We start from the raw sequence: 25,419 nt of genomic DNA, 5'->3' as shown, positions 1-25,419 counted from the left end.
AAATTAGAAATCAACTCATGTTAGCAAAAAGTGATCATGAAGAACTATTAAAACACTAATGCACAAAAAGAAGTGTCAAGCTTTATCATACAGCTTAACAGACGCTCATTTTCTCAGCAAAAATTAGTCAATATTTTTCTAGGCAATTTAACAATATCAAACAGCTTAAATAATAAGAGGCCAGTGGCAGGATTTTCATTTAAGTTGTTGAAAAGAGAGCAAGCAGACATGTTCAGTGTCAACAATAACAACTTTATTATCTCTTCTGTTCATCTTTGCATCTCTTAGAATCAAAAATGAGTATAAATTATAAGAAAAATCACATTAAAAAAAGTGAAACAAGTCCAGATTCTAACGATCTACTGCTGCGGCAAAGCAGCGACTTAGTGGCCACACATCAAATCCAGCTTGTTATGCAGAAAACCTGAATAACAGAAGAGCAATGGCACTGGAGAGAAGGTAGAAATCAGAGAACCGAAGCACAAAATTAAAATTCCAAACGCACCAATGCAAGATGATCTGAAATGAGAGCAATGATTAGAACCCCGTGATGGGGAAGGCAGATGAAGAGGCTTGATTCAGCCTGTGGTACACTCTCCACGTACACTTTGGTTGTTGATGTTTCTCTTTTTGCATGAGGTCTACAGCTGTTCGATTCCAGGCGGCAACAACCGCAATCTGCTGCAGCTCTCCCCATCCACATCATGAGCTGCACGCTATCATTCAAAATAATATCTTCAATATAAAAGCATCTGCAAAACAACACGCGGTGAACCCGTTGACCTGGGCGAGGTGGCCTAGAGCAGCGGTCACAGATTCACCTACCATTTGTACGATTTTCCATTTTGCCTGTTCATCGTGACTGAACAGAAGAGACGGCACCACCGGCTCTCTGCAGCAAAGTCCGTCTTTATGCAGCGAGGTTTGGGAAACAATATCATTTTTCTAGCATCTCTTGAAGTGATTTATGCAAAGTGGCTTAAATTTTCAGGGGCTGAAAAAGTAGAAGCGGCGGCAAAATGTGTCCAATTCTCTGTTTTCCTCAAAGCAGTGAAGCCGATTAAAAACCCTGGTTTTCACTCATAACTTGATTATATTATTCCAAACTCACTCTGATGGTATATGAAGGGGAAAAAAACAGATAATATGACCTTAAACCTAGATAACCTCTATCAAAAATGCATTGTATTTGCCTAACAAGCAGTCATTATTAAATTAAAAGGAATAGAAGGAACTTATGGAGAATCTGTTCAGAAGATCAAACCTTAAAAATCTAACAAGTAACAAAAGTACAGATCTTTAAAGTGCACAACAAGCCCAAAATGGTGAAAACACACACGGTGGGAACTTTTTGGACTGTGTTTTGGGGGTTTTGTGGTAAATCATCAAACCGTTCCCTTGAAATACATTTTCAAAATCCTTGGAGAATAAAAGAAGCATTTACTGCCCAGCTCATATCACCACAGTGAAGCTGTTGGATGGACAGGTTTCTGAAATCACCACCACCCCACAAGAGTTAATCAAGGATTTTCCCGGGATTAAAAGATTAAAAACAAAAAATATGATTCGGGTTCTCTTTCAGATTTTAACAACAGCAATAGATAAAGTTGTACTCAGGTTAGTATAGCTATTCTTCATTTTACAACATCATTTATCACAAAATATTCACACAATTAGACTAGATGGTGCTTACAAAGTCTCCAACCTTGAGTTTTACATTCTGAGCAATAAAATAATACTAACTGGTTCTAACTCGTGTCACCAGAGACGTGTTGTGCACAGATCAGGACATTCTTTCCCTTGTCCGACACTCAAAGGCAAGATTAAAGCGTCTCTGTGAGCTGATCCCAGTTCAGTGTGCCCACCGACGTCACCCGATGGGGGGGTGGGGGGTGGTGGTTCACCATCTGATGCTAACAGACGTTCAGGGCTACAGGAACCAGCCCTGCCCGTGCCTGTAACCTTCTGCTAACTGGACTCCTCGGGGGAAAAAAGAAGGGACAACATCACTGGTTCTACTGGAAACAGCTGATCTGAAAACCAGCGACTGTTTGAGGCTGTGGAGCTAGCGTGCACTACAGAAACCACCGTGAAGCACTGGATGTACAGTCCTGAAGAATGTTCTCACTGAGAATGGTCAGCAAAGATACGAAGCTGTGCGTTGCTTTGGGAATGCACCAGACGAGTCAAAGGACACACACGGACAGAAATATGCGTTACAGTCGGCTATGGTCGACCACAGTGGGAGACGACTGTGGCGCTAATGTGTGAAGCTATAGGTTTGACCACAGAATTACTCGGAAACACAAAAACATGATGCTCTGTGCAGGTTTAGCTAAGCCAAACTTGCTCAGGTTGATGTGATTTATATTCAGTTCTGAATTAAAATCATCACGCCTACATTGACTATAGTCTAATTATCTACTGGACTAATTTGCAGACGGAGAAGGGAACATCGGCGCCCTGCACTGCTACATATTTCATTCATTCAGAGGAAACGGCCTCTGTGCAGCAGAGGATCGGCCAACAGCTTTGAGGATGAAACAATGAAACTTTCTGCAGTGAAGGATCATAGTGATAAACAGAGTGCAGTCAAAATGCAGAAAACAGTGCAAACCCCAGCTCAGGGTTAGAATTAAATGTCGTACTGCCCTTTTTCATATGTTCAACTCTTGTTTTACATTTTATGAGCAAAGTGTTTTTTTGTTAATGACACTTCCACATGACCGAAGAGACATTTGTAGAGTTTGTTTTAATAAGAAGGGAACTTCTATCTAAAATGAGCTGTGTGTAAATGATGTTTTAATTCCCCCCCCAGTTAAAATGTCTAATTACACACCTTCCTCTTCCTTGTTGAATGTAAAACCTAATTTTCACACCTTTTGGTCAGGCTTTCATTCTTAAACAACTAAAATGGTTGAATAACGAGCAGTGAAATCATTCTTGTGATGACTGAATGAAACTAAAGAATGATGCTGTAACCTCTGGGCGACTGTGAGTCGCTTTCTCTCTCTACAATAAAACGTGGATGCAGTGAAAACGGAGGAAGGGCTCACACCATCTCACTGCTGTAAAGTGAGGGAATGGGCCCCCCTTCTCCCCCCCGTAGCTAAAACACAAAACAAGAGTGCACACTTGGAGGTACAGCTCGATCTGAGAGTGTCTGTTACGGGCCCAGAGGCCTGTCCGAAGAGGTTAGCAGAGATTCCAGATAAGCACCAGGGCTAGAAGATGTCAGGGCACATGCTCCAGTCTTGTCTCTCCTTCGTCTCCCAGTAACCTCCCTTGTACACAAAGCTCTTCTCTCCGGTGATCGAGTCCCTCCGTTGGTGGAACCACAGTGGCTGGTAGCCTTCGTATTCTCTGCCTGCGGGATCAAGGACGGGTGTTACTCAAACTGGGTGACCATGTGCAGCGGAGAACTCACACTTGGAGGCGGTTCACAGTGCGATCAACAGGCCTCAACACATCTATATGAGAAGCGATCGATGTTCTGTGCTGCTTCAAATATAAACACAGCTCGTGGACAAAGTTGAAATAAAGCAAAGATTAGCGCAAAAACCTTTTTGCAGCATTAGAACTCTAAACAGAATTATTCATCTCTGCTCATGTCAGAAGATTGTAGCTTCATCTATTCAATCAATATTTAGAAGGATTCTCTTTTCCAGGAATTTGCTATTTTTTTGTTGATTTTTTCAAGGTGAAACCTAGATTTATTTATAACCAGTACTCAAAGAAAGTGCCCAGAAAATGACAATGAAATACAAATTTAAGATTTGTGAGATCATGCGATAGTTCCTGCTGTAGCTGTAGATGAAAATGTCACATGTATGCAGGAAAATGTGGCTTTTCCTGAGCCGCCACGTGGAGACGCTGATATGAGAAGGCTAACATGCATTTTCCACACAGAGGCAGAGCACACAGAGGATGGTGCACGTGTGTGTGTGTGTGTGTGTGTGTGTGTGTGTGTGTGTGTGTTTTCATGGGTGACTAAGGTGACGGGCAATAGAGTGTTGCAGGGCAACCTCCACTCACCAGAGTCATAATCACACTCTGACATCCAACAGAGGGAGGAGAAGAAAGACAAGTCACTGGTACATCAAATATAGTCTTGCACACACACGCACACACACAGCTTTCTATATGGTCTATAAGTCTGACTTCTAGAATATATTACAAATAATAAGACTATTAAAATAAGAACAACAGCCAGCCTTCAGCAGTGATTGTATGCAGTCCTTTTGTTTGAGGTTTGTCTCAGCACATCTACCACCCACCATGTCCCTCTGCTATTTGTTTTTTTTTATTTTACAGAGAATATAGGCACTAGATGGCTGGAGCTTGGAAGTTATTTGTTCTGTTGGACACTAAATCTTACAAACAGTGACTGAAATTACGTGTTTTAATGCTGGGTATATTTACTGCTCTGTCGAATAAATGCCACAAACCCCCTAAAAATCTCATTGTGTAACACTTCCGCTCCCTTTCCTCCTCCTCCAACCCCACCCTTCATAACCTCTGTCCCATACCATCATTGATAGCGTCTGAGGCCTCAGCTTCTCTCCTCCTCCTGACGGCTCTCTGTTTCTCCTCCAGTCTCTGTTTTTCAGCGTTGGCCTCGTCCCATCGCCCTTCCTCCATCAGCTTCTGGTCTGGTCTCAGGCGGCTGTCGGTCAGTCCCACTCCTTCCTCCGGCTCATTCAGGGTCAACGCCAGAGCCGAGAAGTGGTACATGTTCTCGGCATTGTCACTGGCAGACCGAGAAGACATTGACAACAGTTGCACAACTGTTTAAACATTGCACCATTCTGTCATATATGAACAATTTTTGTTCAATGAAGCTCACGGGAGTGAATATTTCTTCCACAGCAGCTTTGGTGGGAGCGTCTGATAGACGGTCTTTTGTTTGCCCTCTGTTCCACCGCCCCCTCGGCTACTCTGAACAATCTTGGCACTCTCTATTTTATCATCCCATGTACCCGAGAGAATGTAGTTAGCCTGACCTCCACTGTCTGCCACCACACCTGTAACCTGGAAAAGACAAAATAGATAAATATCATTTAGATACAAGCAGGAAGATGGAAACAAAACTACCTTTCTGTAAATGCACCAGCTCCTAATTTCTTAATATTGCACATTAAAAACAGGGCAGCTGTCCCCTTTCAGCCCAGATAAATCTGTACCATGAGGCAGTAATGTGTCACATTTTTAGGCAGAGTAATTGGTATAAATCAAGGCCAATTATCCCAGTGTAACGTAACGTAGTGCCGCCCGTTTCCAGCAGGTGGCAGTATCACACTAATCCAGGTATGTTATGTATGACATCATGATAGCACCCGGCATCAACGTGGAAGCGTTTACCTTTCGAGGAACGTCCTTGGAGAAATAACTGTATGGAGAGAACTTGAGCTGGCAGGTGTCCCTGGTCCTGTGATTCACAATCTCAATGTCTCCTGACTGAACAAATGCAAACACACACTGAGTGAGGACGGTGAACACGGGCAGGAAATGAAGGCATAACAAAGTATGCTGATTATTTGTTACACCGATGTGATTTTCCAATCCAAAAGTGAGCAGTAGGTTCATGCTGCCAGCACACAAGGCAGCAGAATTCATGTTTCCACAGCTCTGAGAGGAATATTGCACACCAGCGCATGGGTGGGACATCGGGAGGAGTCAGGGGTGAATGTGTTAGTGAGCAAGAAAAGCAATAAAAAAAGGTGCAGATACTGTGACGAATGTTCCAATTTAAGTTGAAAAATAGAACTGGGCCCACAAAAGAACACAGTGTGTACTGTATATTATTACCAAATTACCTGCTGCTCTGTGATTAATCTACACTCTGTGGGCTACACGTGCACTATAATACATCAACGACATCCCACATAGTACAAAAATCGACACTGTTGAGGTTCTGTAATCGTGAAAAACAATACGGTGTTTTTAATGTATGGTTCAATAAAATTGTAAGGAAAACAGACATAAATAGAGAATATGGGAAACAGAGTGACAGAAACAGATGTAAAGCCTGTTATCTCCTCACGCACAGAAGTGGGCCATCTGACAGAAGAGGGGGCTGTTATTTTAGGGTGTTATTAGAGATCAAAGTGGGAGATAAATCCCTGGAGATTTGAATCTTCTTATTCATGTAGAGGGCTTTGCTCAGATTCCCGCTCTGCTCACACGCTGCACTACTGCTAACGTACTCTGCTAAATCAGAGGGGTTACGCCTGGCTTGTTGGTACAAGCACAAAGTAACAGTGATTACAATATCAAGTCAGACCTGGTCAATCCACAGCTTGCCCACGATGATGTTGTGCACAGTGGAGGTGACCTTTCTCCACACGTAGTGATTCCCGCTGGACTGGAACTGCAGGTGAATGGCACCTGAGGAGGGAACAGCGACAAAAGACTATCAAGAAGGAGAAATATTGCTGCTGCGCCACCATCGATCCATTATCGCACACATAAAAGCGAAGCTTTAGATTGTAGTTTTTCTTTTATTATTGTAAAGGAAACGTCTAATTGTGCAGCCGTGGCAGCTAAACATTTCACATTTAACACCATGACCAAGCAACAGATGTACATTCCAATGTGAAACCATGTATCAGACTATAATCTCACAGATGGGAGGAAGGTAGCAGCATCCCAGAAGACCCCTTGTTCTAAATACTTGTATTTATCAATCAGCTTATGCTGCCTTGATACGCATGCTTGGCTCTAGCTAAGGTTGGGTTCCGTGCACACTCAGTTTGTTGTTGTGAAATGATGGTGTGTCTCACCCAGAGGCATTATGGAGAGGTATTTGCCACGGAACTTGCTGGCGATGGTGATTTCCTGCCTCAGGGTCCAGCCTCTTTGGGAAATCACATGATGAGCAGCTGCAGGGGGGTGATGGCTCACCTTGAAAGCGAAATAAGGGTTACTGTAAAATACAGGTATATTAAATAAGGGGAATGATGCACAGAGCTAATCTATATTTTACAGTGAGGAAAGAAAAGTTTCCTGTTGAGTTGAGGATATAAAATTGTTTCTCCTGTGTATTTATTTCCTTCACCCCCTGTGTATAAATGCGGTGGTGCCATTACCTGCTCACACAATGAGCGGTAGCCAAACTCCTCCAGGCGATCGAGCTCATAGGTCTCACCCAGGAGGGGGTTGAAGGGCTTTGCTGTCCGGTGGACTGTGGTGGAGTAGGACGAGACTGAGAAGGCAGCAACCAGGCACATCTGCTCCAGGGAGGAGTCACAACGAGCCGCCTTATCCAAGAGCTCGTGGTATTCCAAGTCTTCAGAGAGCCGCTGCAGCATCGACAAAGGCTCGTTGAAGTTTACCTGAGCAGAGCGGCGAAGAAAACATGAGACGTACAGATTCACGAGTCCAACAGCGACGCGAGGAACACAAACACTTACAGGCATGGGGATTTTGGACAGCTCCTTTCCAATGCAGTTCTTCATGATGCTCCACAGATTGAGGGAGTAGTTGGGCTTGTCTGGGATGCGAGTGCGCCTCCGTCTGCGGGGCTGCAGCTCCTTCCCTGACACATCATTACAACTCGGTGACATCTGCAGAGGAAGCCAGGGGAGAAGGAGGATGAAAGCAAGGCACAAGATGAGGGCTTTCTGGCTACAAATCAGCAGGTGGTGACAGGTTGACAGAACACGAAAAAGAAGAACACAGGCCGAGCAGAGGGAAGACAAGCAGATGTTGATGGTTGGTAATTTAGATTTAGTGGAATGAAGCAGCTGTGAAAACTGAAGCAGCTGTTGGACAAGTTCCTCAAAATTTTGAATATATAATAGAATATATAATACAAGACAGCAAATAACTTTTTATTTATGATCCAAGGGGCCTGTGGGGGAGACAATGATCAACATATAAATAAAGATCAACATTGTTCACAAATCTCATTCTTGGTACGAGGACACTTACATGGTCGTCCTGGTTCCAGTCACTGAGTTGACCTCCACTCGCTCCGCTCAAATTACTCTGAGATCGCCTGGAATGGAAATATTATCTATGATGCGCACTGACACACACACGCACAGCTTTCATTATTCTTTATGCTGGTATTAAAGCGCTGAGCAAAAGGGAACTAAAGGAAAAAAATGAACCCAGGGAACAAGAACAGGTTTTATATTTTAGAAAAATTTGGAAGATAATAACAATTAAAAGGACGGTCAGGTTTCAATTATAGTTGTGTTGACTGTTTAAATTACACGAACAAAAAGGTTTTTCACAGTTAAGTCGACTAGTCTAATCTTCAGCAACCTCAGCGCAACCCTGAGAGCAACCGACCTTCGCTGAGTGTTCTCAGTGGCCGTCACTGTTATAAAGGCAGGGGAATCCTCCATGGCGTCAAAGAACTCATCTTCATCACTCGCCTCCTCTTTGTGCAGTCTCTCACTCCCTTCTGTCAAAAAACACAGATTTTTCTGTGAATGGAAACGGCATTTACAGCCGGCACAGCTACTGTGTGGCAACATAGCGGTGAAGGGAGAACAGATAATCACACACGCATGGCGGACAATCAAGGAATAATCGGCTTCTTCCTGTTGGCTCTTCGACTGTATGTTACAGGCACTAGAAATGGCCACTTAATGCAGCAAATTTAAAGTGGACCTGTAATGTTTGTTCAACATTAAAAGTTTGTTTGACAGCCTTTACCTGTCTTTGCTAATGCTAATATCAGCTGTAAAATACCTCTTTTGCACCACATGTAAAAGCTTGCAGAACAGTTGCATGTGATTACCAGATATGCAGGTACATGGCTAATTCCTGGTAAACAGACGTGCAACACCTACTGTATTATAGCACAATAAACCAAACAATTTAAAATATATGTGTATCACAATGTGCAAAAGATGGCTGCCTCAGGATTACCACACGGACAGTGTTTATGTAAAAATAGGACGGAGCGATTAAGTCATTATTTTTTTGTAAAATTGATTTATCAATGAAAGGATCAAAGATTAAGCAATCTGTAGTATATTATATAGGCAGTAGCTATACAAGGTTATATAACACAGGTTGCGTTATGATCCAAGCCCTCGGCTCAGGTCAATGTCAGTGTGTCTCCAGAATCCGGAACATCACCAAAATCTAATCAGCAATCAATCATTAAAATTTCCTGAAACTTTCATTAAAATCTGTTGCTATATTTGATTGATGCTGCGAACAAACCAATGTTGCCTGCCATAACCTCCTTGGCAGAGGTAATTAAAAGCACATCTTGTTGCAGAAGATGTTACAAAAAATAATTTAGAAAATAGTGGAAAATGAACTGCAAACACCAAAAACGTTCATTGATTTAAGAATTACAAGTTTGGAATGAATGAGCAGTTTGAATCAGTAGCACATTGTGTCAAATGTGTAGTTTTGTTTTTATTAAACCCACTGAAAAGTGATTCAATTTAAAACTCTGCTGCTCACTCACACAATAAACTTCCATGATGTTCAGCCCGGAGTGACATTTAACTTTGACCAGAAAAGTGAAGTCAGCACTGAAGCTGCACTCGGCCTCAGACTCACCCTGGGTGGTGGTGGTGGTGCTGGGTGTGGAGGTCGCGAGCGTGGGTGCTTCCCTCCACGCTCGCTCTAGGCTGTTATGCTGCTTGGCTAGCTGCTCAATGGTTTCCTCGAGGTGAGTGCGCTGCTCCCTCTCATACTGCAGCGCCCGCTGCCATCTTCTGCTGTGAGTCTCGGCCAGGTCCAGGAAGTCTCGACAGGCCTGGAGGAAAAGTGGGCGAAAAGTCAGCTTCCACCAGTCCGAAACATGGATTTCGTTTGTCCCGAAAAAGTTTGACCGTAACAAGGCGAAAGATAATTTATAGGTATTCATTAGAGCTGAGAATTATCTCTCAGCTCTTATTGAAATGAGCTCGTCTCCAGCAGGAGATGACAGAAATCACAAATCACATAACAGATTTGTCACTAAATACTGCTCAGTTCATTACCAGGGAGGTGCAAGGGTGTTTATCTCACAGTAATCACGGCCATCTTTCAACCATAACTGTGGAAAGTTAATCGCCTGTCTCCTGTGTTAATCACCTGCTGTATGAATTGAGCCGCCGTTCACACAATTAGGACCAAAGTCAGCATTGACTGATGAGCCAGAGCTTGAACCTCTGATTGGATCTGAGTCATCGTAGTCAATGCCGACACAGAGGTTACTTCAGATCATACAAGCTTCTCGTGTCAGCACTTACTCCATCATATGTCTGACCGTACGCGAGGTCCGAGGTCAATGAACCGACATGACAGCGCGTACCTGACGGAAGCGAAATCGTCACGTGACGCTGAGCTGTCTCGCAAATTCAGCAGTTTGGAGGATTCGTGCGATGGGCAGCCATTCCTTTTTGGCTCTGTTGTAATTATGTCACATGTTGGACTATTGTCTTCTGATGGTTTGGTGTCGAGCAGAGAGAACTGTCACCCAGCGCAGCCCTCCGCCCGCCCCGCCTCTACTGCTGCTGGCGTTCAGAGCTCAGACAGCCTCAGTTCTTCGGTGGGTGACAGAACAGTCTCGTTATTTTTAGGAAACAGGAGCAGAAACGGTTATACTCCGCTGCATCCAGAAATATTTCTCTTTCTCTCTTTCCAGGCTAAAAAAATAAATCTTATCATTTTTTATGGAAATATAAACTGGAACACAAAAACTACATGGTTTGATTAAAACACACAACATATGCAATACAACTAATTAATAGATTTTATTATCTATTATTTTATTATCAATATCTAAGGCAACAATTTGGAGTAAACCCTAAAATTTTGGGATTTTCATTAATTCAGTGAATGAACATCCACTGAAAACATTTAATATTCATTTGGAGATATTTCGACATTTCAGAATGAAAACAAGGAAAATGTTTCTCTCTTCAAGTGAGAGACACTGATAATAATAATTTAATTTACAGCGCGTATAGTTGAAAAATTCGGACCAAGTTTTTTTAAATGGATCCATTACCTTCAGTGTTGCGTCCAGCCTCTGGACATCAGCATCTGAAGCCCTGTTTAAATGGCAGGATTTCATGTGATGCTGTGGTGCACTTCCTCAGACGTAACTATGATGTGAAACTCACACACACTTGGAAGAAGGCGCACACTTCCACTTTTTTATGCTGAGTGTCACATACAACTGAAAACTGCACGTGACTTCTTTCCAACAGGCAATCGGGCTGCACTTGGTTGTCTGAGTAGTACGGAGGGGAAGCAATAAATATTTATGTTTCACGTGATTGTTATATTTTTCACTATCACACACACGCATACACACTTCTATCTTTGGAAAGGACACTCGTTGACATAATGCACGTCAAAGTTGAGAGGACCAGCCAAAGTGTCCTCACATTGCCAGTGAAATGCATGTTCTGGCCGTCACTGTGGTGCATACAAAGGAACACACACTCACACGGGGCAAGATCCTGGATTAAATGACACATGTGTGAAGTTACATCACCAGTGCGTGCACTAATGCAACCTTCTCCTCAGGCCAGGGTCAGCTCACAGACAACCTGCAGTCCTGCTTCGCTTTCACGGTTTCAAACCTTCGACCCTTCAATCTTTATCTTACTCGGTCCCTCTTTTGTTATATGTAAAAGCAAATTAAAAATGTTCTTTTATTAAAGGGCAGAGTGTGTCCTTTACTCCTTAGATGCTACTGAAATCAATTTTTTCCAGAGTCTACAGACAGCCAATTATATCCTCCCCAAGAAATCATGACAGAGTTTGCAACAGTGCTTCTTCCTCATTAAAGGAACTGCACAGTCTTCAAAAACGTAACCGCAGTTTAATGAGTTTGGTACAGCCATCCTAAATGTCCAATAAGTCAGTGTCCCCCTCTAATTAAAGGAAAATACTGTATATAACAGACAGAATGGAGGGGCTTGTTATGGTTAAAATGCCACGGTCTGTGTCTCTGAAGAGGTTATATTAGCACACAGTTCAGCCTGTGTTACTATTCCATACAGCCCTGATTCAAGGGTTAGAAATAGCTCGACTTAACTCAACCTTACTGAAATTATACCTGGCACCCCCAAACTGAAAAAAGCATGCATAATTCATCCTAAAGACAATAATGAGGAGACAAACCTTGAGCTACTCTCTGGTTTTAGTCACGGCAGATCTGTCTGTCCGGCTGTGATCGAATTCTACACCGGACAGACGCAGAAGTCGAGAGAGTCTGACAGAAGGGTGGGGGGGCTATTCCTGTCCCCTCACACCCGTCCACTCTCAGATTCAGTATCAGTCCCTCAGGACCTTAACTCTCACTGAACTCGTCCACCACTAACACACTGCAAAGCCGATGGTATTTACCAGTGAGCTGAATGGAACGCAGCCACACAGTAGGACATTTCTGGGACGGATGCTGGTAATCAAAACCAGTGTAGTGATGATGGTAACTACGGGTTCTTGTTAGCCCGCAGTATTTGGAACCTTGGCGACGTGAGCCCGGTCTGCGCTGGCCGTACTTACATTGATCATAGCATTTGAAGTGATGCGGAAGAGGGTGGCTCTCTCATTGACGGCTTTAATCTTCTCACCGCCCTCCAAAGGAATCTTCAGCCCCTCGAGTTCGCTCAGGGACCGCTGCAGGGCTGCGCCGTGCTTGGCGATCAGGTCGTTGCATGTACTGAGGTCATCTAGCTTGCTGACAAGTATCTTGAGAGTGCCCTGAATCTCGCTTCGATCTGACTGGGCTGCGGGCTCCTCGTCCCCAGAGTCATCTGGAAGAGAGAGGTCATAGGTCACCAAGCATGCTCAAACTTCTGCTACAGTGACCCCCCCACAGACAGACAGACATCATTACAGCTATTTGAAGAATTAGATGCAGCAGAAAATAACTTTTGATGCATTAATCCGATGAGGTTGTGCAAAACTTCACAGTGGTGAGTATAACAGACGTTTCCACAGGAACGTTCCCGTCAGACGTCCTTAATATGACCGACAGTGGCTGCAGGAGCTCTTCTGAGGTTTGTCAAATGCAAACATAATCTCCATCTGTCCACACCAGTAAAAACACATCTCTAGCACCCGCGGCGTAGACAGCAGCTGCTTTCCTTACATCACAAAAGATAACATTCTTGAGAACAATGCTAACTGTACCCGGCAGAACCTTTGTATTTGGAGCTCTCAGTGAAGGTGCTGGTGCAAGGGGGGGGGGGGGGGGGGGGGGGTCACCATGGTGACGCTCTTTCCCAAGAATGTGTCAGCTAGTTGTGACTTCACAGTTGGGCAGATTATCACCTCTGTCAAGTCTATGCATCATGCAAATATGACACACTGGTGGCCTTCACCCTCAGTGGAACAGACCAATACAGCATTAACAAAAATGTAAAGATGTTTTTGCACATCGGCAAATTAAACCTCACGAAGGAATCAAACCCACAATGTTGACTGTCATAGCATTTTTGTAAATGGAAGAACATGTGGTATATTTACATCATGGTATGAAACTAAGCAGCAGACTGAAAAAGGGAATATTAGAGACTGACACACAGATCCTCTGAATAAAAATAGAAAAAAGATCACTTTCTGTTTAGATGGAGAAGCAAGGTTACTGAATGGCAACATTGCTACTGAGTGAACTCCAGTAAACTGATCCCTGGGGTGCTGCATTGGATCCATATTTGAAAGTGTGAAATTACAGAGTGCGCTCTGGATAATATTAGAAATATATGCAGAGCAGTGTCAGAGAGACAGTCGGAGAAATTCAGAGAATTCAGACATGAAATAACAGAGTTCATGGTCAGATCAGATGCACGAAGATACAGTTGGTTAAACAATTTGAAAATAAATTAAATGCGTGAGTGAGTGAACAGACAAAAGACATTTTTGCAGGCTCTCCTTTAAATATTCAGTTGTCAAATTAGCAACACCCGTGCGCAGTGGGTTTATAACTGGTTTGTAGAGTTTGTTCGCTGTTGATGTAAATGTGACAATCTGACTTGGAAAATGATTTGGATGATCATACAAGAGAAGAAACAAACTCTAATCCAAAGGTCACTAAGCTCCGTGTGCTACAGCTACAGCAATTGGAAAAAAGAGCTACTTCTGTAATGTGGATAATACACGTTTTAATACCAGAGGTAGGGGTTTTATGATATCGGAACTGATCCTATTGTCTGTATATCACTCAAAAATAAACGTGAATGCTACACACTGATCGCTGCGGTCACCGCTGTACTCGGTCACCCAAGCGCTTCGCTCCTGAGCGCAGAAATGGATGAATGTCTCTCCGCAGCAAATTCCACAACGCAAGGCAAGGCCGGGAGCCCATTACAACACCGATCATGCCTCAAGGTCGGGCTGCTTGCCCCTCCCCCCTCAACAGCCTCTCACCTCTGAGAGCGCCACGCGCTGATGAAAAAGCTAGCCTGCCTCCACAGCGGCTCACCTGAACCCAGAGAACACTCGCTAAACAAATGCCAGCGTTTGTGCAGGGAGCTTGGAAACAGGCAGCAGCCAATCAAGAGGCATCTTCTTGCTCCTTGATGCTTTTCCTTCGCAGCTATGTTAAGTGCGAGGAACAGAGAGAGACAGAAAGCAGGGGATAGAGGTCAAAGTAATTGGGAGAGCAGTAGTCTCGCTGTCTCTCTACGTGTCCCTGAGGACAGGCTGCCAGATCAGCGGAGCCAGGCCCATGGCTGACAAGACGTCACCCTGTGGTAAAATGAAGGGCTCGTGCAGCCGCCGTGCACTGCGGTAAAAATGTAATGTCTCCATGGATTAAAGATGGCATTATAACACCCTGACAGGCCAAATGAAACCGCAGTGTACTTGTCATGCATATTAAAATATGTCACCATTTTCAAACGGTCATTTTAATTACCTGGCCCAGACATTAAATACAATCTGAAGACCATAATTCTAACTCAAAATTTGAAATCAAAGGCAGAGGACCGGTGATTAGGGTCTGTATAGCAGTGAAGATAGGAAAGAGAGGAAGGAACAAGCTAGAAAAAAGTGAGAATCTGTCCCAGAGGACAGGACTGTAATCCTGGCCAGTAATTGCTGAATGGTTCCAGGTACCTCTGAGATATATCACAGGGAGACAAACAGAGGACACAGCAGGTTAAAGCCACTCAGCTCTCTAGGAGCAATGCAGAAACAGAGCTGTGAAACTCCCTGCAGCCTCAAGAACAGCAGAATGTGCAACAACAACAACGGCCATTAGCCACTGATATCCCCCCGTTTCCCCGACCAGCCACGGACCAGCATGTTGTTTTAGCACAACTTGTTTATTGAAGTGATGTCACCAACTGCTTGTGGGATATAAAATGTTAAATGAAAACAGTTTGGAACCAAAAATAAAAGCAGTTTAACCACTGAGAGGAAGGGGTTAACCAAAGCTCTGTGTATTTAAATACCTGATATGCAAATGTGCACGATGACATAAGTCAATGTTTTATTTGCATGCAGCTGCGTCTCAGGCTGTGAGATGAGCAACTGCCTGCAGCTGGTTTATGTAAAACAAGGCAAAAAAGTTGAGTTAAACATGTTCCCCACACATTTATACTGCAACAACTAGGAGAACAGAGAAAGATAAATGTGCCTGCACACAACACTGGAAGATCACAGGCCATCCTTCAGTCCTAGTGGAAATAAAAAGCAGAAGAACGTGAGCAGCTGCACGATTCAGTACTTTACCTAGTTTAACTCTGCGTGAAATTATGGCTGACTGACACCTAAAAGATGATCAAAATAAAGGATGGAAGATGATTCTGAAACATAAACTGAACTAATGCCTATAAATCAGCCATATTGATCCATTTTCATCTCAGCCACATATATTCTGTGGGTTCTGCTCTGTTGTGTTCTGTTCTGACAGACTGTTAAATAAATGTTCTAAACCATGATGCCCTTCTTTTGACTGGTGGGTTGAGCGTTCCCCTGCTTTCCCATCAGTTGACAGTGGAGCCTTAAAACAACATGGCCAGAACCGCGTTTGCCAAACTAATTAAAGTGAGCAGACACACGTAGAGCCCGGGGCTCAAGAGCGCATCTGTTCATTTCTGCACTCTGGGCAAGACAAGTGGAAAGGCAGGAGGAGATGACAAGAGGAGGTGTGACAAGTAAAACGCTTCTTCATTGCATTTCTAAAGCTAAAACTAAAGAAACAAGATGAAGGATGCTATCCAAAATGAACCTGTCACGAGCAGTAATATTGTATTGATCTCTACTGTGTATTCATTTTTTTTGCTTTGGAAGTCTAATGAGTGGAAAGTATGACTACAGGACATGAATAACTTTGCAGTAACAACAAGGTTGATTATAAAAATACACACTGCTAAATTTTGGAGAGCCTGAGATGAACTCTTCTCTCATCGCATGCACACACACTCACGCAGGCACTTTGCACTGGCATTCGCATCAACTTATCCGGATGCAAACGCGAGGTGAAATAAATGCAAACAGAAGCAAAGGAAACGAGCAGGTGGCGGCACAGGGAGAAGAGAGGACGAGCTTCTCTTTCACAGCATCGACCGCTGCATTGGGAAGAGATGGAAGCATCCACGCAGAGCTGCTGGTTGGATGGATGGGAGTGACGGCTTCTCTACTGACCCTGGTTGAGCTGGTTCAGGCAGCCTGAGCTGCAGAGGGAACGGAGCGTCCCCGGCTCCAGGCAGCTCCGGCCCTTCATCCCGCTCTCTGCAGGCCTGGTTTAATTCCAGGCTCCATGAAACGCAGCGCTGCCACCAGCCACTACATAATCATGGCCAAGGGTTGGCAAGGCAGCTAATTCCTCTGCTCAGCATTTCAGCGCGCACAAACGCGCGCACGCTGACGAGCAGCCAGCACACGGGCGGCAGAGCAGTGCAGGTCCCCCCTCCTCTGCCCTCACGTTCACAAAGCCCGGCACATTTACGGGGGAGGTGGGGGGGGGACACTGAAGCAGAGCGGAGACAGGACTCAGCAATCATCCAGTTAGACCTGCACCCACCCCCTTGGCCCCCTCCACTTCTCTGTGTGACAGACTATTCCAGGAAAGTTAAATGACAGAGCTGGGATTAAATGAAGGCTCTGCAGTTTAAAAGTGACAGCATGATTTTAGAGTCAATTCTGATATTAACTCAACTGTACTGCACCAATTATATAAAACATTTAAATGCTTCTTGAATTATGGACCCTTTCAGGGTTCGTGCTTTCATAGAGTCACATTTAGTCTATATCAAAGCTCATCATTTCATTTCATTACACATCACTCAATCATTTTATGTGATAATTGTACTTTGAATAAATGATAGAGTACATCAGCTCCCCGTATAAATTCTAAAATTCCCCCGGACCCTCGACTGAGCGCTGACTATGAGTCATTTCTCTTCCAAAATCACCAGATCTATCACAGTTATTAAACTAAAGGTAATTCCTGCTAAACAAACTGAGTTTTTTACAATAAGTTTAATGTTCTTTACCACTATTTATGAGAAGCTTCAGTCCCGACTGCGACCAATAAAACCGCTCGGTCTCACACTGTAGCTAATTTAGAACAATCATCCTGTTTATTACAGTACAGAATCCAGGGCTTTGATGAGAGACACACTGCATTATAGTTTTATAAATTCCGACTGGCAGCACTTACAACAAAACCATATCGCTGCCCACTGAGAGACGCTGCAGAGCTGCGGGGAAATCAGCAAGAGTCGGCATTAAGAAGCATCAAAAGCGGGAGATCAAAAAGTCATGATGAAAAGAAATCCACTCACAGAAATGACCTAAAAAAAAAGAAAAGAAAATCTCCCTTGTATCAGCACTCTCTCTGTGAAAATACACCGAACAGACGAGAAAAAGAAAGTGTGAGACTGGACTTGGATACAATTTGAGCTTAACAATGAACTTGGGATTTCCTGCAGTACACGGGCGGACATTGATCACACTTGAAACAGAGAGCAGACAAATCCCAGCTCAACAAAGGAAGAAACAACAACACCAGCCGATTAGATTGTGTAACGCTGCAGTGGGGGGTGCGAGGAGTCTGGGTTAACTTGATCAGCCACAATCTGCCATCTGAAATGAGCAACAAATCCAAATTCCTCTTTGATTAGACTCCTAAAAAACACAATGATTGGAAAAAATGAAAATATCTCAAATGACAAAGACTGACAAACCTTTTCAATTAAAAATGCACATAGCAAAAACTGTGGCTAAAACCTGTTTTTTGCAGTTAAAATGCTCTATTCTGTAGCACAATAACAGGAAGAAGGATCCCTGACAAGAAGAAAGCATCAAACGTGCTGGCTTCAACATCAGCGGGAGAAAGCCTGTGGTCTGCTGCGGGTTCAGCCAACACAGCTGCCTTTGCTGTGTCGGCCCAATAAGAGAGGAGAGTGATCTCTGTCCACACAGAGCACATTAAAAGAAGACATCGTTTGACTGCTGAGGCTACAAAGGACAATGACAGAGGCAGAAGCTTTTGGTTAAGCCCGTTTAGTTGAAAAAGACCAGAGATATTCTGCATTTGAGAAACTACAAATCTCATATATTGGGGACAGAAGAGGATGGGAGTTTGTTGGGCTGACTCCTTGGACAGAAACACCGTGAGTGAAGGGCTTAAGGTGATCTGGCAGTGATGTTTGCTATCTTCCTGGACCGAGCCTGACTCCAAGTGAGCAGTTCCAGCAAACTGACCTCTGTCGCCGCGCGTTTCGGTCCAAGACAAACAAGGACGGCAAATTCAATAAGGAGCCGCTGTTGGAACAATCGATAACAACGAGAAACCCACTCTCTATTTCATAACGTTCATTTTTTAGCTGAGAGAGGAGCGCCAAAGACAGAAAGCACCACTTAGATCCAAGTAAAGGGGACTATAGACTGAAATAACCCCATTATCAGAGGCTCTGAATAAATGCAGGTAATCATGCAAAGGAAGGTGCATCTGTAAACATTTTCTGTCCCAATTAAACATCTAACAGCTGACTGCTGCAATGATACCCAGACAGTACATTAGAAGACTCATACAAAAGTGATCAATCCTCAATAAATTGATCAATCCTCAATAAATTCACCATCAGTGAAGAGATGCTGCACTATTGTGCAAACAGGGTTTTGCTGTTTGTCTCCAGACCCGTTTCTAAGACCGGTTTTGACGATAAAAAAACGGATATTCTTGAAAAAAAACCAAACAACTAAACCACGGAAACGTGCCAACCAATACTCATTTAACAGTCTTGACGGGTTAGCAAGCAGAGATGTGTTTCCAAGAACCGTGAAAATGTAAGGAAAGGTCAATACTTACAAGACAAGACAAATCTTTAGCTTTCTTAAACCAGTGTGGATCTTTCAGGAAAGAACAGCAAAAAGCAAAACAAATATAAAGGAGCAGAGAATACAGGCAGCGATCCCATACTCCATAAAACCCAGTGGATGCAAAGCAGCGTGAATGTCTCACCGAGAGGGAGGAGGAGTGGGAGGGGATGGGAACGCCAGGCAGCCAGTGAGAGTGTGACTGGAAGAGAGAGGAAGTGTGAGTTGAGGAGCCAGTGAAGGAGAAAAAAGGACCAAGAAATAAAAGAAAGAAGAGAGAGGGGACGTAAAAAAAAATGCAGGTAATTTGTCCACATGGACTTTATTACTGAACTAAAGCTAAAAGATAAGAACAAGAAAAAGATGGAAATAAAACAAGAAATATACAAATCAGGCAGGGAAACCAGAGTGGCTTGATGGTGATATATTGGACAGATGAGGGTCAGGTGATTAAAAGAGCCTGCTGCTCGTCTCCCCCTGCCTAACGCTGCCGTTTCAGCCTGAAATCTCCAAGAATTACAAAAAAAACCCCCAAAAAACGCAACACTGTACGACTGGGTCCAGCTAGGATGGGTCAGACTGAAGTTTGGGGAAACACTGCCACCTTCTGAAAGCATGTCCTCAGGCTACACACCACAGTCCTGGCAAGCTGTTAAGAATTCAATCCAAGGTTGAGTTAGAACAAGATGCACTCGAAGAAAGACAGGCAATTTACAGGAGTGGGATGGGAGAGGCTGGAGATGTGACGTGAGTGGTAATGAGAAATGCAGACCATTGATTTAAGAGCTCAGGTCGTTTCACAGCTCACAAAGACGGAATTGAGATTCACTGTGTGCCGAGAGACTTGTGGTGAACCGCTGCATTTCATCTATAGGACTGAAAATAAATAGCACAATCTCAGATTAGAATCTAGGTAAGATCAATGTCTTCCATACACATTTGGGCTTTTGGGGCAAATAATCTGCAGTTTTATCCGAGACTTTTAAATGTAGGCCACAAGAAAACACTTGGGAAGAGGAGCTCTGGGATGATGCCAGGATGAAATGGGGAACAAATGCAGTTGCCACCAGCATTTCCCACAACCTCAGGACAAGGTCCCCTTGGAAACGAGCAGAAATCTCTTGTTAGGAGGACACTTAAAGCAGGTTTTTGCAGGGTCATTAACATGCAGACGCTGGCTTGTTTTCTTGCTAAGATAAGCAGACGGTGCTGCCCTCTGCTGGCTCACTGTAAGCTGCATCAGTCAAAACAGGGAGGGTAAACAGTGCTGGACACACCTTTTAGAAATTAGGGATGTTCCCACTCGCGTGTGTTTGTCAAGCATATGTTCATCGGGTGAAAATTTGTCTTGCAGCAGTGCCTCATGGGAGTAACCCGCTCTTACCAGACTGATCGTTCATCATGCGAATGGCCTTGGCTTTGGCCAGCTCCAGGGCCGTCACCCATCTCTGCCGCTCCACTTCCGTGCTGGCCTTCAGATGATACGTGCGCCCGCCGCTGCTCAGCACGATGTTGCAGGCGTCCTCCGTGTCGATGTGCGCGGTGGCCAAGTTGATTGTTCCACGGCACGTGTGGGCCATCTCCGCCTGCGTCCTGCAGCGAATGAATGAGACACAGAGGGAAGAGATGAAAGAAATGAGAAGAAAGAGCAAAGGAATTATATTTTAGTTTAGCACCACCCAATCAAAGGCGGCTGAAAAGCCATTACCACATCAAGTTCTCCAGCCTTACTCTCACCTATACATGATTAACAGAAGGAAAGGATCACGGCATTTACAGCCGATCAACCAAAAGCTGGCTGGAGGGCAAGGTCAGACAAGGTCAACTGCAGCTATCAGATGCTGGCAAACTCAAGGCTTCACTCAAGAACCATGCGGCTGATTGGGCTGGTCGAAGCTCTAGCCCGGAGCACCAGCTAATCAGTGTAATCACATGTTCCGAGGATGCTTTAACCATCACTGGCCCTGGGCGTCACATGGTTGCCCACCCTGGACACGGCCACTTTCAAGCGAGCAGCCGTGTAATCTCTCATCCACTCATTCGCTCTGAGACGGCCCTCGCTGCCAACGGCAGCTGCTGTCCAGCGCCTCCAGACTCGTCCCTGAGTGATGCTGACAACATGGTTGACAAAATGGTCGTTCATTCATGTGCTCCCTGCTTCCCCACACGCTGCCTCTACTGGCTGAACCAAAATCTTATTAGGATGCCAATCCAGAACAAGCGCTGCTGTGTACTGCTCCTCTGTGTGCGTCAACTGGATGGACGAGAGGGCACTGGCGCCGTGTGAAGCCAAGTGGGAGCCAGGCAGGGGTGCTGAACAGCCCATTTTCATCCAGGCTCTGCTGCTGAGTCCAGGCCAGGAGGAGGTCAAAGAGGTGAACGCGCTGCTGATGAGTAAGACGAGACTCACGCTGATTTCGAAGCGATCCTTTATACAGTTAAAGGGACGTGTAAAAAGAGCCGGGAAAGGAGAGGCTGCGGGGGCATAGAGGCACCAGCTGGGGAGGAAGCAGAGGTGAACAGGTGCAGCTGTGGGCGAGGAGGAGGATCCTGCAGGTTTCCTGAGCCAGCGTTTACCTTTCAGCCTTCTGAGCTCAGGTCTCGGTGAAACCCAAGTCCTCCGATCACGTAGAGCGTCTAATGACAGAACAGCAGAGAACCAGCTGGTAAATGGAAAAGCCGGCGGAGGAACTGAGACATCAGACCCACACCCTTCAGCGGTCTGAAGTACGACAAGACATGGACGGGCAGATAAATGCCAGGGAACAGACTGTTTGATAGGACATGACCAGCTGAAAGGCTGAACCAGAGGGTGTCGTGAAAATGTGACCCCCCTGCTCTCCTCCCAATCATAACGTTGTTCTCACCTTCGCACTGCAAGATAATGCAACTCACGCCACCAGATCGTCCAGTTCTCAGGTCACGTGAATTAGCAAGCAAACCTAAACCCATGGATATAGACCTTAAAAGAGCAGCGTGTGCGAGGAGGCCCTGCAGTCTCCCAGGACTGGAAGACTTTTGTAGGGATGAACGGATGAACATCATGAGCAGAAAGACCCACGTCCGTTGATCTAAAAGATGAAAATGACCAAGCAGTTTTGTCTATAAAGGGCCCCCATCTGAGCCGCAGCGCTGGACAAAATACCCTCTTAAACAATACGGTGGTGAGATTTATACAAGCAGCAGTTGTGAAAACGTAGGCAAACACATAAATGATGTTGTGTTGTTTCAGCACAACGGCACATTAGAGGTTTCAGGCACCATAAAACAGCTGTAACGGTTCCATACGGAAGGAAAACCATTGAGATTTGCAACCAATAACCACAGAACACCCCCCATGAAAATGATAAAAACAAGCTTAAAAACACTTTTTTGCGTGGCACAAACAATAGTAATGCTGCAATTTCAGCAGTTTGATTTTAAGCGACAAAAGACGCACCGGAACCGGAACGCGTCCGTTCATTCAAACAGAGCTAATGGAGGAACCCGGCTCAAACCCGGCTCCAACCCGGCTCAAACCCGGCTCAAACCCGGCTCTACCCTCCAGCTGGACCCAGGCTGGAACACCTCACCACTCATCCTCCTCGCCTCCCGTCCCTCCTGTGACCCCGTGGTTGCCAGCGGTAACGTCCCAACCAGCAGAAACGCGGCCGAACCCCCATCAAAGGGATCCTCTCCTGTTCCTGTCCCACAGGCGAGGGTGAAACGCTGCATTCGGACTGCTGCTAGAGACGGCCGGCGGCTCCGGTTGCACTTAATGCTTTAATGCCCTGTAATCTTCCAAAAGCAGCGAGCCAGACTTTCTCTAGACGTGAATAACTGGCTTTAAGAGTATTAAAAACAGAGGGAAGTCAGCAGTGAAATGAAAAGTGAATGATGTTCTGTGTCGGTGGAGGTTAACTGTCCTAGTGAGAGCGGCGTAATGACATGATGTGATTAAGAGAAACACAAGGATGATGGATTAACCTGAAAAAAAATAGTTAAGCACTAACTACGAGGCATCGGGGTAATAATTCATGTTGGGATGCATCACACATGCCTGTAGGTGCATGTGCTCCTGTCAGGTTAATCCAGTTTGACAGCTTTATAAATATATTAAGGCAACATCATCATATCCATAAAAACGAGGTCTGCGTAGTTCTTTCTTCGTTCGAGATGACCAATAACGATTAGGGAATGAGAAGCAGTGCATTAATATGATGATCTGCAACTGTTGTCCTTCACCCTTTGATTATTTTCATTCTGTCTGGAAAACTGCAGCTGAAAGGCGCCAAAATACTGCTGGACTGGGTGAATCTGCCTTTAAATTAGGTCTGAACATTCACAGTTTAACGAGTCCAAGGCTCCTTAAAGGCTGCAGCGAAGCCTCATTTTGTCATTTTGACCCAGAGCAACATGCCCGAGAGCCTTTGGAGGTAAGGCAGTAAATCTCGTCCTGCTTTCCAGAGGACTTTCTAGTGACCTCCCCGTTAAAATGATCCCACCGCTCGCCATTATCATTGGCAGCAATTGTCCTTCGGGTTTAACATCACGACTGTGGACAGATGAACATTAATCCCACAGAGAGTTCATTAATTCTGAAACATTTTTGTCTAACATGCACAGATGCTCGGTAAATGATGATCTGAGCCCAGGTCGGATCTATGCATAAAATGACACCCAAATCGATCAACACCGAGTTAAAAATGCTTTAAAAGTGCTTTAGAGGCTGCATTAAAATGCAGCTGAATATCTGACGTTGGGTGTGTGAGGGATGTTTATTTGCCTCTGCACAGAGGATCCCCCTGAGGAAACACCTGAGCTCCAGGTGTGGGAGGCTTCTTATAGATCACAGAACCGATCAGACAGCAGCAATTATCTCCTGCGACATGTCTTCTTGCAGGGAGAGGTCTGGACAGCCCATGCTGTGTGTGAATTGGAGGAATTTATACAGAACAGAAAACGACCAGTGCTTTTTTTTTTTACTGGCAACACAGTTATAAAGTGTCCCGTTAGTCAAAGAAACCCGACACCGAACTCCGAGTTAGCCAAGTAGCTCACTTTGCTAACCATCGTCGCTACATTGCTGTGGACCAAATTCTGACTGACTTTTCGTGAATTAGAAACCTTGAGAGTATTTCGTCTGTGTGCGTTGCTGTCTGCGTCTGAGCCCTCTCGCAAACCCACATGTTTGCGCTGTAAAATGTGTCACGGTGACGTTACTCTCGGTGTCAGAGAGAAGTAAATACGGCAGCTGACTCGGTTTGACAGCTAGCTTTAGCCTGCTGCTAGCCAGCTGAGGCAGCCAGCTGTGGCGACGCACTGGACTCCTCCTGTCCCGTCCTGCTGTCTGTGAGCAATGTTTGTGCCAGAGAATTTACCTGTAATATGAGAGCAGGCCGTTGCTGAGGACAAACCATCGCCGCTGGTAACCTTTCAAGTAGTTGGTCCATTTAAAGAGCCATCCTTTGTAAGTGTCTGACCCTGGTGCCGGGGCCGCGGCAGAAGCGGACACCGAGCCCTTCCCTTGCTCGCTCATCCTCCGCACCAGCTCACGCCGAAAGGTGCAGGATGGAGGCGGCGGACAGGAAGCAGAATGCGGGTGGCCAGCGAGCCTGACGGAGGAGGGGAGCCGGTCCAGGCAGAGGGATGAGGAGACCGCTGTGGAACTCCTTTACATGGTGCCGATGGAAGGACGCGAACTGATGCCCAACCACTTTGCCGACGCAGGCTGGAGAGGATCCAGGCCCCGGAGTGCAGATGCGAAATGCCTTACGTGGCCCCCACGTAGCGGGATCCAGCTGTCACCGCGCCGGCAGCGACCTACATGACGGCAGTCGTAAACGGTTTATGGCAGCGGACGGAGGGAGCGGCCGCTGACGGAGCCGCTGTCAGCGGGGACGCAGACGCGCTTGGGCGGAAATGGCCGCTGTCGGCGCTCGCGCCCCGCACCACGTGACGGCGCCATCAAAACATTCCCAAACATATGACACGCGGTTTGACCGCCGGTGCCAGGCGCTCACGCGAACGCGCACGGGCCCAGAACCAAATAATACAGCTATTGATCCCGATGTTGGGCTTCGTGACAAATGTCCCCGGGGGTCCGACATGTGATGCGTGTTTGGTGCTTTGGCTCGCGTCATTACTAAAGATGCCGGGTCCGGGTTCAAAGTTGATCTGGCCTCCTGTTATGGA

General features: G+C 45.3%; 1 protein-coding gene across 7 annotated transcripts; it reads right to left on the bottom strand.

The window, feature by feature from the left end:
* Positions 1–231: 231 nt before the first annotated feature.
* Positions 232–25,393, bottom strand: osbp2b (oxysterol binding protein 2b). 7 transcript variants are annotated; one of them, XM_057032525.1, is made up of 16 exons: positions 24,606–25,393; positions 20,630–20,838; positions 19,391–19,447; positions 12,478–12,728; positions 9,532–9,730; positions 8,299–8,413; positions 7,933–7,999; positions 7,413–7,565; positions 7,089–7,334; positions 6,783–6,903; positions 6,284–6,387; positions 5,362–5,457; positions 4,847–5,031; positions 4,530–4,750; positions 4,036–4,053; positions 232–3,367 (listed from the first exon to the last, which is right to left on the bottom strand). In XM_057032525.1, the coding sequence occupies exons 1-16, from the start codon at positions 24,761–24,763 to the stop codon at positions 3,225–3,227; spliced, it is 2,343 nt and encodes a 780-aa protein (XP_056888505.1). In that variant the 5' UTR covers positions 24,764–25,393; the 3' UTR covers positions 232–3,224. The 7 variants fall into 7 exon arrangements, with proteins under 7 accessions (XP_056888505.1, XP_056888507.1, XP_056888506.1 ...); XM_057032527.1 differs by lacking the exon at positions 19,391–19,447 and having other exon boundaries at positions 24,606–25,390; XM_057032526.1 differs by lacking the exon at positions 4,036–4,053 and having other exon boundaries at positions 24,606–25,389.
* Positions 25,394–25,419: the final 26 nt, after the last annotated feature.

Source organism: Takifugu flavidus, chromosome 5, assembly GCF_003711565.1.
Source record: "Takifugu flavidus isolate HTHZ2018 chromosome 5, ASM371156v2, whole genome shotgun sequence".
In the NCBI taxonomy this organism is placed as follows: Eukaryota; Metazoa; Chordata; class Actinopteri; order Tetraodontiformes; family Tetraodontidae; genus Takifugu; species Takifugu flavidus.
Note: the sequence above shows the minus strand (reverse complement) of the source record. Positions and strands in the feature narration are given on the sequence as shown.

Coding starts and splice junctions, on each gene's coding strand:
- osbp2b (XM_057032525.1), bottom strand. CDS start 24,763: ATGAGCGAGCAAGGGAAGGGCTCGGTGTCCGCTTCTGCCGCGGCCCCG. Junction 19,448..20,629: donor CATGATGAACGATCAGTCTG/GTAAGAGCGGGT, acceptor TCTCTCTTCCAG/TCACACTCTCACTGGCTGCC. Junction 8,414..9,531: donor CACCACCACCACCACCCAGG/GTGAGTCTGAGG, acceptor GTTTTTTGACAG/AAGGGAGTGAGAGACTGCAC.